Source organism: Sminthopsis crassicaudata, chromosome 6, assembly GCF_048593235.1.
Source record: "Sminthopsis crassicaudata isolate SCR6 chromosome 6, ASM4859323v1, whole genome shotgun sequence".
NCBI classification, from domain to species: Eukaryota; Metazoa; Chordata; class Mammalia; order Dasyuromorphia; family Dasyuridae; genus Sminthopsis; species Sminthopsis crassicaudata.
The window spans coordinates 200686513-200698624 of NC_133622.1; the positions used below are offsets into that span (position 1 = coordinate 200686513).

The 12112-nt window shown below is 41.9% G+C and overlaps 1 protein-coding gene across 15 annotated transcripts in view; it reads left to right on the forward strand.

Moving 5' to 3' along the window:
• The window catches only part of PLEKHA7 (pleckstrin homology domain containing A7), a 249007-nt gene that overhangs the window by 217917 nt on the left and 18978 nt on the right, over positions 1-12112 (forward strand). For all 15 annotated transcript variants that reach the window (XM_074275170.1, XM_074275166.1, XM_074275178.1 and 12 more), the window contains 6 exons: positions 3226-3291; positions 3733-3813; positions 5211-5360; positions 7328-7432; positions 8456-8564; positions 8727-8980. In XM_074275170.1, the coding sequence (XP_074131271.1) occupies positions 3226-3291; positions 3733-3813; positions 5211-5360; positions 7328-7432; positions 8456-8564; positions 8727-8980 (765 nt within the window). The remainder of the gene's footprint in view (positions 1-3225; positions 3292-3732; positions 3814-5210; positions 5361-7327; positions 7433-8455; positions 8565-8726; positions 8981-12112) is intronic.

Genomic DNA, 12112 nt, shown 5'->3' on the forward strand with positions numbered 1-12112 from the left:
ATATTCTCATTGTATGCTTTATTAAAATATTCCTATAACTGAGAATGATCTCAAAAGATGAAATAGCAATAGTTTTCCATTGTACTGATTAGACTCCAGTTACACTGGAACCACTTAAGAGGCTGTGACATATCCATTTAACCTTCAATCATGCTACCTGTCCGTGGTGCTGGTGACCTTCCCCACACTTTTAGGATGCTGGTGAAACTCAATTGTTGCAGATAATTCACTGAAGCCTTCCATAGTTATATTTCATGGAGCCCCAACAGCTGCTCTCTGAAATGCCACATCTTTGTGTTTTGCTGGGGTCTGTAGCATTTGTTGCTTTTCTTTCTAGAGAAAGTTATGTTCATCTATCTGCGACATCTCTGGATGTCTTCAAATGAAAACTGGATGATAATTTAGGGATATTTTAAAGAGAATTCCTGTTAAAGCATAAGTCAGAATAAATTATTTCTGAGGTTGCATCTCAAGTACTATCTAATATATAGTGTGTATATATATATATATATATATATATATATATATATATATATATATATATATGCAGATAAATGAATATTAACTCCGTCAATTGTTGTTGTTGTTACCTTCTGAAATTCTGTGATTCCATGCAACCCAAGCCAAAAGGCAAGCCATTTCTTTTTCTGAGCCTCAGATTCTTCATCTATACAAAGGCATTTAGGTCATCTAAATCCTTTAACTTTCAGCAAGATAAATGTGAAATTTGCTGCTTGCTCATTGAGATATGAATGGACCCTTTCTTTCAGTGTACATCAGGTAGAAAGTGGTCAAGTCACATTTCTCTGATTAGCCCTGTGTCCAGTGGCCATAAGGAAAGTCATCAGAAATCTTAGTCACAAATTACTCTCTAGTGCCTAGTGTAGTATTTAACTCTTCTTCGGCAGTCAGTCTGATAAGCAGACCTTGCTATTGGCTTCAGATTTCTTACTGAGATCTTGGAGTACTTTGAAGATCATGGGGACCTTCCCTGAGTTGGGAAGTATTAGCATTATAGCTAGTAATAGTAATAAGAGTAATAGCTCATATTTATCAAATACTTTGCTCTCAAGGCACTTTCTTCCCATAAATCTGTGAGTAAATAATAAAAATATTGCTCTTCACCAGTGGTCCTCAAACTTTTTAAATAGGGGCCAGTTCACTGTCCCTCAGACTGTGGGAGGGCCGGACTATAGTGAAAACAAAAGCTCTGTCTCCGCCCCTCAGCCCATTTGCCATAACCCGGCGGGCCGCATAAGCGTCCTCAGTGGGACACATCTGGCCCAAGGGCCGTAGTTTTAGCATCCCTGCTCTTCACCATTTTCATCATTATACACATTTTGTATATGAGGAAACTCATCATAATTTCATATTATCATATCCAGATAGGATCTTGAAGTGTTTGGAAGAGAGATTTGAATCTGAGTCTGCCTCACTGTACTATATAACACTGCCTAAATAAACATTTATTAATCATCTACATCATACAAAGAAGTCATTCTGATGGGAGTGGGATTACAAATATGGAAAACAACAGTTGCCTGACCTCAAAGAGCTCTCTGTCTAATAAATAGAAGGGATAAAACACAAACTAAAGTATGAATGAAATCCAATGATATGCAGTTTAATATGATAAATGTACCATCTCTTACTACCCTTCTCCCACTTTAGCCAGCTATTGTGTTCCCATCCTGCAGGACTGTACCAGCTGTTCTAGGCTGAGCCTGACTCAGTCCAGTCCCATGGTTGTTTAGCTTCAACATTAGAACAAAACAAAGTACTTGTAAGTCATCAGCTCTTAAGAAAAAGAGTTTATGTCACCATAGCAGAAGGCCATTCAATAAGAATGGCACTCAGGACACCTTGAGTTGATTCATCTGACAGAAGCTCCCTTGCCTAGGTTGCCCATTCTGATCCATCAGAATCAAACATCAAAGCATCCTTTGGAGCTCTTTGGGATGCTTTGTAATCAATCAATGGATAATATCAACTACCTGAATCTTTAGTTTCCTGGGCCAACCAATGCTTGAGGATGGCCTCAATTTCTTTTGTTGTTGTTAGCAGTTGGGTTAAGGGACTTGCTTAGGGTCACATAAGTAATACGTATTTGAGGCTAATTTTGAACTGGTCTTCCTGACTCCAGGGCCAATGTTCTGTTCATTACATCACTTAGCTGCCTCTCTCAATATCATTTTTTAAAATTAATTAAAGCTTTTTATTTCCAAAACATACACATGGGTAATTTTTCAACATTGACCCTTGCAAAACCTTCTGTTCTAAATTATCCCTCCTTCTCCTCCCCCTCCCCTAGATGGTAGGTAGACCAATACATGTTAAATATGTTAAAATATATTTTAAATCCAATCTATGCATACATATTTATAGTTATCTTGCTGCACAAGAAAAATCAGATCAAGAAGGAAGAAAAAAAAACTGAGAAAGAAAACAAAATACAAGCAAACAACAATAGAAAGAGTGAGATTGCTATGTTATGTTCCACACTCTTCCCACGGTCCTCTCTCTGGGTGTAATGGCTCTCTTCATCGCTGAGCAAGAGGAACTACTTAAATCGCCTCATTGTTGAAGAGAGCCATGTCCAGCAGAATGATTGTCATATAGTCTTGTCACAATATCATTTAAGGAAAAATTATCCGAACTTGCTTGGAGAGGAAGTATTAAACTCTTGCTCCCGTATTAAGTCTTACCTGGTTATACATACTACTGACTTGATTACACTTGTAAGTAGATTTTACATATGATAGTTTATATTAATATGTAACATGTAGATATAACACAACACTATATTATATAATAAATAATATATAAATATATATAATATATTAATGTATACATATTGTATATATAATATAGTAATAGATAGTATATACTTACTATATATAATAATATTATTATATTAATATGTTTATATATAATAATTGTGGTGGGGACTCCACTACTTAAGATGGTGGTACCTTTTCTTCTCTTTAAGGTAACAGAAACTACTAATACAATCTTAATAGGGTACAATTTTTCTTCCTTTTGTAGAAGTGAACTGGGCTCTCTATTGCCTGAAGCTCTCTTTCCTCTCTATCTTTCCCCCTTCCCATCTACCTCCTGATGTTTTCACAGATAATGAATTTTTTCTCTCCAAGCTGCTGAGGCAAACATGGCGCGCCTGATACCAGGCTCATTTCCTAACTCATCTTTAAATTGCATCCTTTGTAGATGACCCGTGACACTCTCAAGGACAGAAGTCTGAAGCCTGTGAAAGTAGCTGAGAGTGATATTGATGTGAGTCACTGGCCACCTTTCCTCCTTATCTCCTCCCTCCATTTTTCTTTACCCCAATTCCCCAAGACTGAATCGAAAACTGGAAAAGGTCACCGGGAGATTGGAAGGGTTCTGGGGAACTTGAGATTAGGCAAATTTCATTCTTTTAAGAATGTGTAATTCCAAACCCTTCACACATTAGCAGACCGTTCTTTAGAAATTCCTCAAGCTATAAATATTCATCCCCTTAAAAAAAACAAAACAAAACAAAAAAAACCAGACATGGCTAGTCCATTGCTCCCTGGATGGTTATCCCCAGCCCTTTTCCAGTATATCAAGTCCTACTGAACATTTGAGAGCCAAGGTCATCCCAGGGTCAGGATGAATGCATTAGGGCAGACAGAGGGAGCATCATAAACAGGTTTTTATGTTATTTCATATCTGATATTTCTTCATTTGCAGGTAAAATTAAGCATCCTATGTGAACAAGACAGGGTCCTGCAGGACTTAGAAGACAAGATAAGGGCCCTCAAGGAGAACAAGGTAATTAAGAGTTTAAGAGATATATTTCTATCTATTTATATATAAATTTTTATTTATATTTATCTATAAATGTATATATAACTATATGTAATCTACAGTTATATCAGTTATATATTATATATCTATATGTTTCTATCTGTATATCTTTTTTTTTTTAATGAAAGTGGACATTCTGTTGTTTTTAAACTCATTTTTCCTGAAACAAAAACTTCAGCAGAGTCTCTTTAAAATATGTTGTCACAAGTGACAAGGAATAGTCTTTCTGAGAGATTTATTGGGTGACGTGGGAATTTAGAGGGTGACCTTTTTCTCTGGGCCGGCTGGAAGTCTTATCTAAGGAGATGATCTTAAACTTGCCTGAAGTCCTTGCTCCTGGGGAGACTGAGGCCGGTGGATTGCTTGGGTACCGGTAGGGTAGAACGTCCCAGAAATTGTGCTTCACTGGCAGACCCTTTGAGAGTATGGGATGACCTCGGCTAGGTGAGGGATTGGAAGAAGAAGTCAGTGGAGTTATTGTGTTATTCCATAATTTCCAGCCAAAAGTGGTTTTGTGTATGTGTTTCTTTTTTGAGACACTAGTGGGTGTTGTAGAGAGATTAGGCAACTTGGACCTGAATTTGAATCCAGGCTTTTGCAAATTCCTTACCTTCTCTCAGTCTTAGTTCCTCATTTGCAAAAAGGGGTTAATAAAAGCACTTACCAGGGCAGCTAGGTGGCTCAGTGGATAGAGCACCAGCCCTGAAGTCAGGAGGACCCGAGTTCAAATCTGGTCTCAGACACTTAACACTTCCTAGCTGTGTGACCCTGGGCAAGTAATAATAATAATAATAATAATAAATTAAAAAATAAAAGCTCAAAGAAAGAATTATTAGACTCAAATGAGATGACATGTAAAATGCTTTGCAATCTTAAAATGATAAACAAATGCTAATTATCCTCCTCTTACTATTATTACTACTACCATCATCATCACCACTACCTCTAGAAAATATTAGGGATGGACCTGGTTTCTTTCATCACAGAAATAGGGCAGAGGTATTCATGCAGATGTTGGCTAACCACTATCAGAAGTGATAGAAGTCAAGACTTCCTAATTAGAGTCCTTGCACAGGTTTCAGGGGAGTTGGGGGTCTATGAAATTGAATAGAAGAAAAAAAATAACATCTTTATTTTCACTAACCTGTAACTGAAAATTAGCATTTCTTTCCATTGTGAATGTGGACATCAAATATCGTTCTGAGAAGGGGCCCATAAACATCAGCATGTTGGCCAGAAAGTCCATGGTACACAAGTGATCATGGATTCTTCTGCAAAAGGATCCTTGAGGGAGGGAGAGCCTAGTTTGGAGGACTCCGCCACTTGAATTCCGGTAACAACTTGATTCCCTCCTCGTACAGGACCAGCTGGAGTCGGTCCTGGAGGTTTTGCACAGACAGATGGAGCAATATAAAGACCAGCCCCAGCATTCGGAGAAGATTTCTTACCAACAGAGGCTTTTGCAGGAAGACCTCGTTCACATACGAGCAGAGATATCCAAGCTTTCAACAGTAAGTATGGTGTGGAGGGAACACGGGGGAGCAGTAACCGGAGGAAGGGACCCCTGGACAACTCATGCTTCATGTTATTGGGGGGGACCGCTTTTCAAAACTCACAGGGAGTAGGAGAGTTCTGCTAGGTGTGCTGATGGCACATCGGTCAGAGGTCCCCATTCTAAAATTCTGGAGCCCCAAGGAACGCTCTTTGTCCACTTTGGAGGTGCTGGGGCCAGGGTTTTGGCTTTAATTCTTTTCATTTCTTTATTTCATCAACTCTCCTGTCACAGTCTCTTCCCAAGTCTGTTCCTTGCTCTTTTTTTCTGGCACATGCATGGCTCTGATATTACTCCTCCCACCCCCATTTTAGGGTGGAGGGGGAAATTGGGGGTTGTATAAAATAGTGACAGAATTTGGGAGCAGATGGGATTGTGGAGCACGATCAGCCATGATTGTGGTGTGAAGTTTGGGGAGGAGCTCTTTGACAAAGCCCTGAGTGCTAGGAAGGGCAGATTCTGTCTGAGAGCTAAACCTAGGGCAGGAAACTGGGGGTTTGTCCTAGAGTGCTAAATTTAGAGGAGGTTGATAGCATTTTGGCTTCCCCGGTGCCTCAGGCAGGTTCCTGGGCTCTCTGTCTCCCAACAGGAGGATGGTGTTCCATCCCTTTCTTTATCATCCAGAGCACTTTTAAATGCTTCTCACCTTGGATGTGGCTTGTGGTGCAATTGGTTTTTTTATTTTTATTTTTTTTTATCATGACTAGGGGGAGAGGGGAATGACATTTTCAGGAAGGGGAAGCTCATAATTTCCTGGAGGGAAACATTAAAGGAGGAGTCTGTAGTTGTGATGACTTTGTGATGACAGAGGGGCCATTCTTGTTCAGAAACCACTTGGTAGGAGATGGGGGATACCAGCTAGTTTTTAAAATTACTTAGGTTTAATACTTTTAGGGGTGTTTGTATATATATATATATATATATGTATGTATAGGCACATATATACTATGATATAAAAGTACTATATATAGTATCATGTATATTCTATATAGTACTTGAGTGTAAAATTGAGTACCATATATAGTATTGTGTATATTCTATATATGTGTTTATATACATACAAATATTGTATTATAAAGTATTCATTTCATATATATTAATACTGTTATTATATATACTATATTATGTATATATTATTTAAACAATGAAAACTTGTAGTTAAACATTCTCTCCACATATATTGTTATATATATTATATTGTTGCATATACTATATTATATACATATTTATAATATATGTACATATATATTACTTGAACACTGAAAACTTTAATTTTGTTGGCGCTCTGAGTATTATTTTCCCTTCTTATGGAAATAGGATGTAACTTGATTCTTCTCTTATCTTCCATGCCCATCCGTCTCCCACCCAGGAGGAACTAGGGAGATGGGAAAATAGGGAGGTAGGCGACATATAGGGGACTCTGGAATTGAGGATACCGTACCTTTCCTGCCTTGTTCCACATTTCTCTCCCCTTGCAAACAATCTCTTGCTTCCAAGCTGTCCCCCATGCCTAGAATGCTCTCCCTTTTCAAATCTACTGTAGTTTCCTTCAAAGCCAATTCAAGGGCTGTTTCCTACATGAAGCCCATCCAGTTGGCCACCCCTTTATCCCACCCCACTCCCCCCAGATGACTTCATTTACATTTCTTGCTTCCCCTCCCCCTTCCATGTAAGGTACTGTTTATCTGTATATCTTTAGGACCCGGCAGAGTGTCTGGTATATAGTCAATGCTTAAAAAGTTATTATTGAGGGACTGAACCTCGGTGCTGCAGAGACTCGGACTTTGACCTGGTCGCACTTCATCTGATAAAACAGAAGCCGCCTGTTACGGTTCCCCTCCCTCCTTTGAAGCAGGTGTGACCCTTAGGTTCAGCTGGCTCTGGGTGTGTTCTGACCACAGCTGAGCGATTTCCTTTTGCCACCAGGAAATGGAAAATGCCTGGAATGAATACCTGAAGCTGGAAAACGATGTCAGTCAGCTGAAACAAACCTTACAGAGGCAGAGTCGGCGATCCTTCTTTCTGCCTCAGGTAACGGAATGGCGAAGTCCAGCACCAGGCAGCGATCCCCCCCCCCCTAATCTTTTCCATCATAACCTGCTTTCCTCTGGAAACCTCTGTCCCACTCGACTGTAGTCACTTCCATGGGTCAGCCAGGATTAATGAAGATGTACAGGCACATTTATATACAGAACACATTCTCCCCCCCGGCCTCAAGTCTGTGTGTCTGTCTCTCTCTCCCTTCTCTTCCTCTTCTCCCCTCTTTCCCCCTTCATTCCGCCCTCCTCTCTTTCTCTCTTCCTTTCTCTCTCTTTTTTCTTTCTGTGTATCTTTCTCTGTTCTCTCTGTCTCTTTCTCTTTATCTTCCTTTCTCTGTTTCTCTGTCTCTCCTTTCTCCTCTCACCCCCTTCATTCCTCCCTTCTCTCTCCCTTACTCCCTCCCTCTCTCTTTTTCTCCCTTATATTCTCTCTCTCTCTCTCTCTCTCTCTCTCTCTCTCTCTCTCTCTCTCTCTCTCTCTCTCTCTCTCTCTCTCTCTCTCTCTCTCTCTCTCTCTCTCTCTCTCTCTCTCTCTCTCTCTCTCTCTCTCTCTCTCTCTCTCTCTCTCTGGTACCGGTAGCACAATGGTTAGAACTTTGTGCTTCCAGTCAAGAAGACCAAAATTCAAATTTGGCCTCAGACGTGCACTAACTGTGTGATGGTCCTGATTGAGCCACTTAACTCTGTTTGCCTCATTTTCCTTAACTATAAAATGGGGGTAATAACAGCACCTACCTCAAATAAGGACCAAATAAGATGATACTTATAAAAAAGTGCTTAGCATAGCATCTGACACATGGCAAGCACTGAATAAATACTTATTCCTTTTCCTTTTACAGATGAGGGGAGAAAGATTCAGTGAAGGGTCACATAGCTAGTAAGATTTCTGAGCTCAAATCTGATTTCAGTTCTGGCACTGTATCTGCTGCACCACTTGGGTTCGCTTGGGGCACCTAAATAATATAGAAAAGTCAGATCTTACGGAGAAAAGTCAAGCCTGTTTTTCCATCTTCAGGAGAGAGCTCAGATACAGAAGGATCTTTGGAGGATTGAAGATGTCACTGCTGGCCTGAGCACAAATAAAGCGAACTTCAAAATCTTAGTGGAGTCCTTCAAGAATCCAGGTGGGAGCCAAGTGTCCCTGGTGGCTGGGGGAGGGGGGGAAGCAGGGCTCGCAGAGGTGTGGGATGACCGCTGACCAGCAGTGAGTCATGGGCAGCTGAAGGCTGACATTTGGGAAGAGAAACTCTGCCCTTTATTTCACAGTCTGTCTCTTTGTCTCTTAGAAAGAAAAACAGTGCCTTTGTTCCTTCACACGCCTGTGCCTTCAGTCCTCAAATCTCTCAGTACTTCGGAGAGCAAACGAGCCCCTCAGACGAGTCCTCCAAACAGCCCTCCATGGACCAGCCCTGCGAAGACCCCCCTGGAGGTCCGCCTCTTTCCGCAGCTGCAGACCTATGTGCCCTACAGAACCCATCCGCTACAGCTGAAAAAAGTGACCTCTCCCGTCCAGTCCCCTACAAAGCTGACGCCAAAGGCTGTAAGTGTGGCTGCCCGTGAGCTGAGCAGACAGCCCTTGCTCTTTGTCTGGGAAATCCACATCCCTCACCTGAAATCAGGCCGTTGCCATTTGCCAAACTGGAGGTGGCTGTGTGGGAACTGCTCCCTTCCAGGCCAGTGCTTCGAGCGGTCAGAAGAACAGGTCCAGTGGGTTAGGGAGCCAAGCTCTGGTTACTGATTCCACTTCTCTTCCTGGGCCTTTTTTTCTGCCATTTTACAGAGGACTTGAAAGGAGAAAATGGGCCTAAATTGGCACAGGAGGAAATAGGTTGAACAGAAAGAAGAACTGGAGAGCAGTTAGGGGAAGTGACTATTTTTCCATGCTGTGCTAAGCATCAGGGTCCCCAGCAGCGGCAACTCCAAGGCATGAGCCATTGCTGCACCTGGCAGGGTTTTTGGTTTTTATTTCATGTAGAAATTCCCAAAGAATCTCTTTTCTTAAATGAAAGAGAAAACAGGAAAAACAATTCAGCAAAAGTGATCCGATACGTTTTTAGTAGCTGACATTATATTCTCTCTGCAAAGAAGTGGAAAAAGTGATCATCTTATAGCTCTTCCTCAGGGCCAAGCTTGCTCATCAGTAAGCACCCGCTGTATTTTGGGTACTGAGCTCTGCTGCCTTATGTTACACACCTGCTACTGGCCACAGGTACCCTCTGAATAAAACTGTGTTTAGAAATGTGAGAAGTGGAAATTCCAGCTGACTGGGAGGCAATCAATGATAAATAGCCTACTTCATTAGCAGTGTAAGTGACGGGTCAGGGATCTCCCCAGTGGGCTTTGGCCTTCTCAGCACCTCCTCAGCAATAGGATTCTTCTCATTTGTCCTCCCATTAATCTTGCACAGAGAAACCCACCCAGTTGCCTATAGTTTGTCTTATGTTTGTTTTAATATTTTGAGGGGCCATTGTACTACCCTTTGAACCAGCCTTTGATTTCCTTATAGAAGCGATCCATTTCCTTTTCTGATTTTCTTGTCAGAGAATCATAGGGAGCTAGAAGGAACCTGGAAGGCCACCTTGTTCATCCCCTCTCCCATCTTTGGGTACATCTGAGAGGGGTTTAAGCAATTAGCCCCAAGTCACAAGTTAGGATTTGAACTCAGATCTTTTGACCCCAAATCCAGCATTTTTTCTACTGTTTCACCCTTAATGACATCTCTTAGGGCATTTCTCATGCTCATTGTTGGTAAATTTTTCTAACCTATTTAACAGTGTATGCATTTCTCCAATGCCCACTGGTGTCATAGTCAACCATAAAAATAGCATAAATTGTTGTCTCTTCTGCCCACGAGGAGAATTCTGGGCTCACTGGCTACAGACGTGCTCCCCCCTACTCAGGGCTGAGCTCCGGGAGCTACCACCAAAATGAGGGCCTGGAAGACAGAACCGTGTGGGACCAGAGCCCAAGGGCTTGGATGACACAGAAATAAACCTGGCCTGGAAACATAGAAATTAACACCGCGCTGGAAAAGGCCCGAATCCGCTGCCAGCATGTGACCGATAGGGCCGGATCATTGGACGGACGTTGGAGTGCCCCTGGGGCACGTGGTACCTTCCCAACCACTGTGCCATTGATGGCACAATTTTCTCAAGAGCTCTTCAGGGGGATTGTTATCATCCTCCTTTAAATCATAACCCAGAGGGGAATTGGAAGAGAGAGGAAGCAATCATTTCAGTTTCAGGCTCTTAATTTCACAAATTAAAAAAATGTGCTGACATTGAACAAGGAAGTAGAGCGAAGGGAACCCCCAGATTCCTTGCTGAACTTGGATTCTCTCTCTCAGAGAAGAAAGAAACGTAAAACTGGGGAGGGGAAGGGAAGCCCTCCCCCCCAAACCCTTTATGGCAGCCAAGTGATGTTCCATTGATGTATTTGCACAGCCCTCATAAAATACCACAGACAGGACATTTTAGGGAAAACAAGCTCATTCACAGCAGACAATGGGGGACGCCCAGTATGCGTCTGCTGTGAGTCTCCCACAAAGTCTGGAGCTTCAGCCCACAGACGCTGGACCACAAAAGAGTTTTTAGCCTTACACGGGGCAGAGGGGAAGACCAGACCCTGCAGAGACCCAGAGACTTTATTCATCCCCACTCTGCACATTGCACCAAGGCTGGTTAAAGATTGGCTCTTTGTGAAATAATAAAATTTCATTATTATGAAGTAATAGGGAGCCCACGTCCTCGAAGACTTACACTGTTGGTTTTCAGACAGCAGGCTCCATGGTATTCTAAGCTTGTTAGTAAGTGGGAATGACTTGACAATCTGTTTCTACCCCAGAGAAGTCCCCGTGAAGAGGGGAGGTGAGAGGAATAAGACATCATTCATTGTGGAATGCCAAGAACAGTGGACCGAGTGTCTGTTGGCCTTGGCTCTCAGCCGTGGGGCTGCTGTTAATTCGTTCCATGGTCTGAGTTTGAGCCATCTACCCTCTAGGATCCCTGTTCCTTGTTTTTTTAATCTGTAATACTCCACCCTCCGCCTCACTGGGAAGGGGTTGGGCCCCCAAAGGCGAACACCTGCAAGAATCTCCTGGCATAAACTATTACCGGCCTGGCATGAATGGAGCAAAGGCAGACTTGTGATGCTTTTCTACCTCCCCAATGAGCTTCTTATTAGGATTCCCAGGCTCGGATATTTATAGGGGCTCTTTTTGTAATGGCCAAGGCCTGGGAATTAAAGGAATGTTGTAAACTAGTGATGCAGTGGAATAGTGTTGTGCCTTAACAAAGACAGCAGGGGCAGGTTCGGAGAAGCCTGGGAAGATTTGTAGGAACCGATGCAGAGAAAAGTGAGAAGAACTGAGAGAATAAGGCTTACAATAACAGTAACATTTGTAAAGACAATCAAAGCTTTAGAACTCTGACTGATGTGTTGACCAACCATAATTCCAGGGCATTAATGATGAACTACTCCCCCTGAGGGGAGATGGATTCAGAGAGTGAATTATTAGAGGTGGCCAGTGTGGGATAATTTGTCTTGTTTTAAATGGATGGGAGGGAGAAAAAAATAAATGTGAGGTGAAATGAAAGGGGGGAGGGAAGAACTCCTGGCCCTTTATTTTCATATATTGGATATCAAGTAATTATTCTACTTTTCTTTTTCTTTC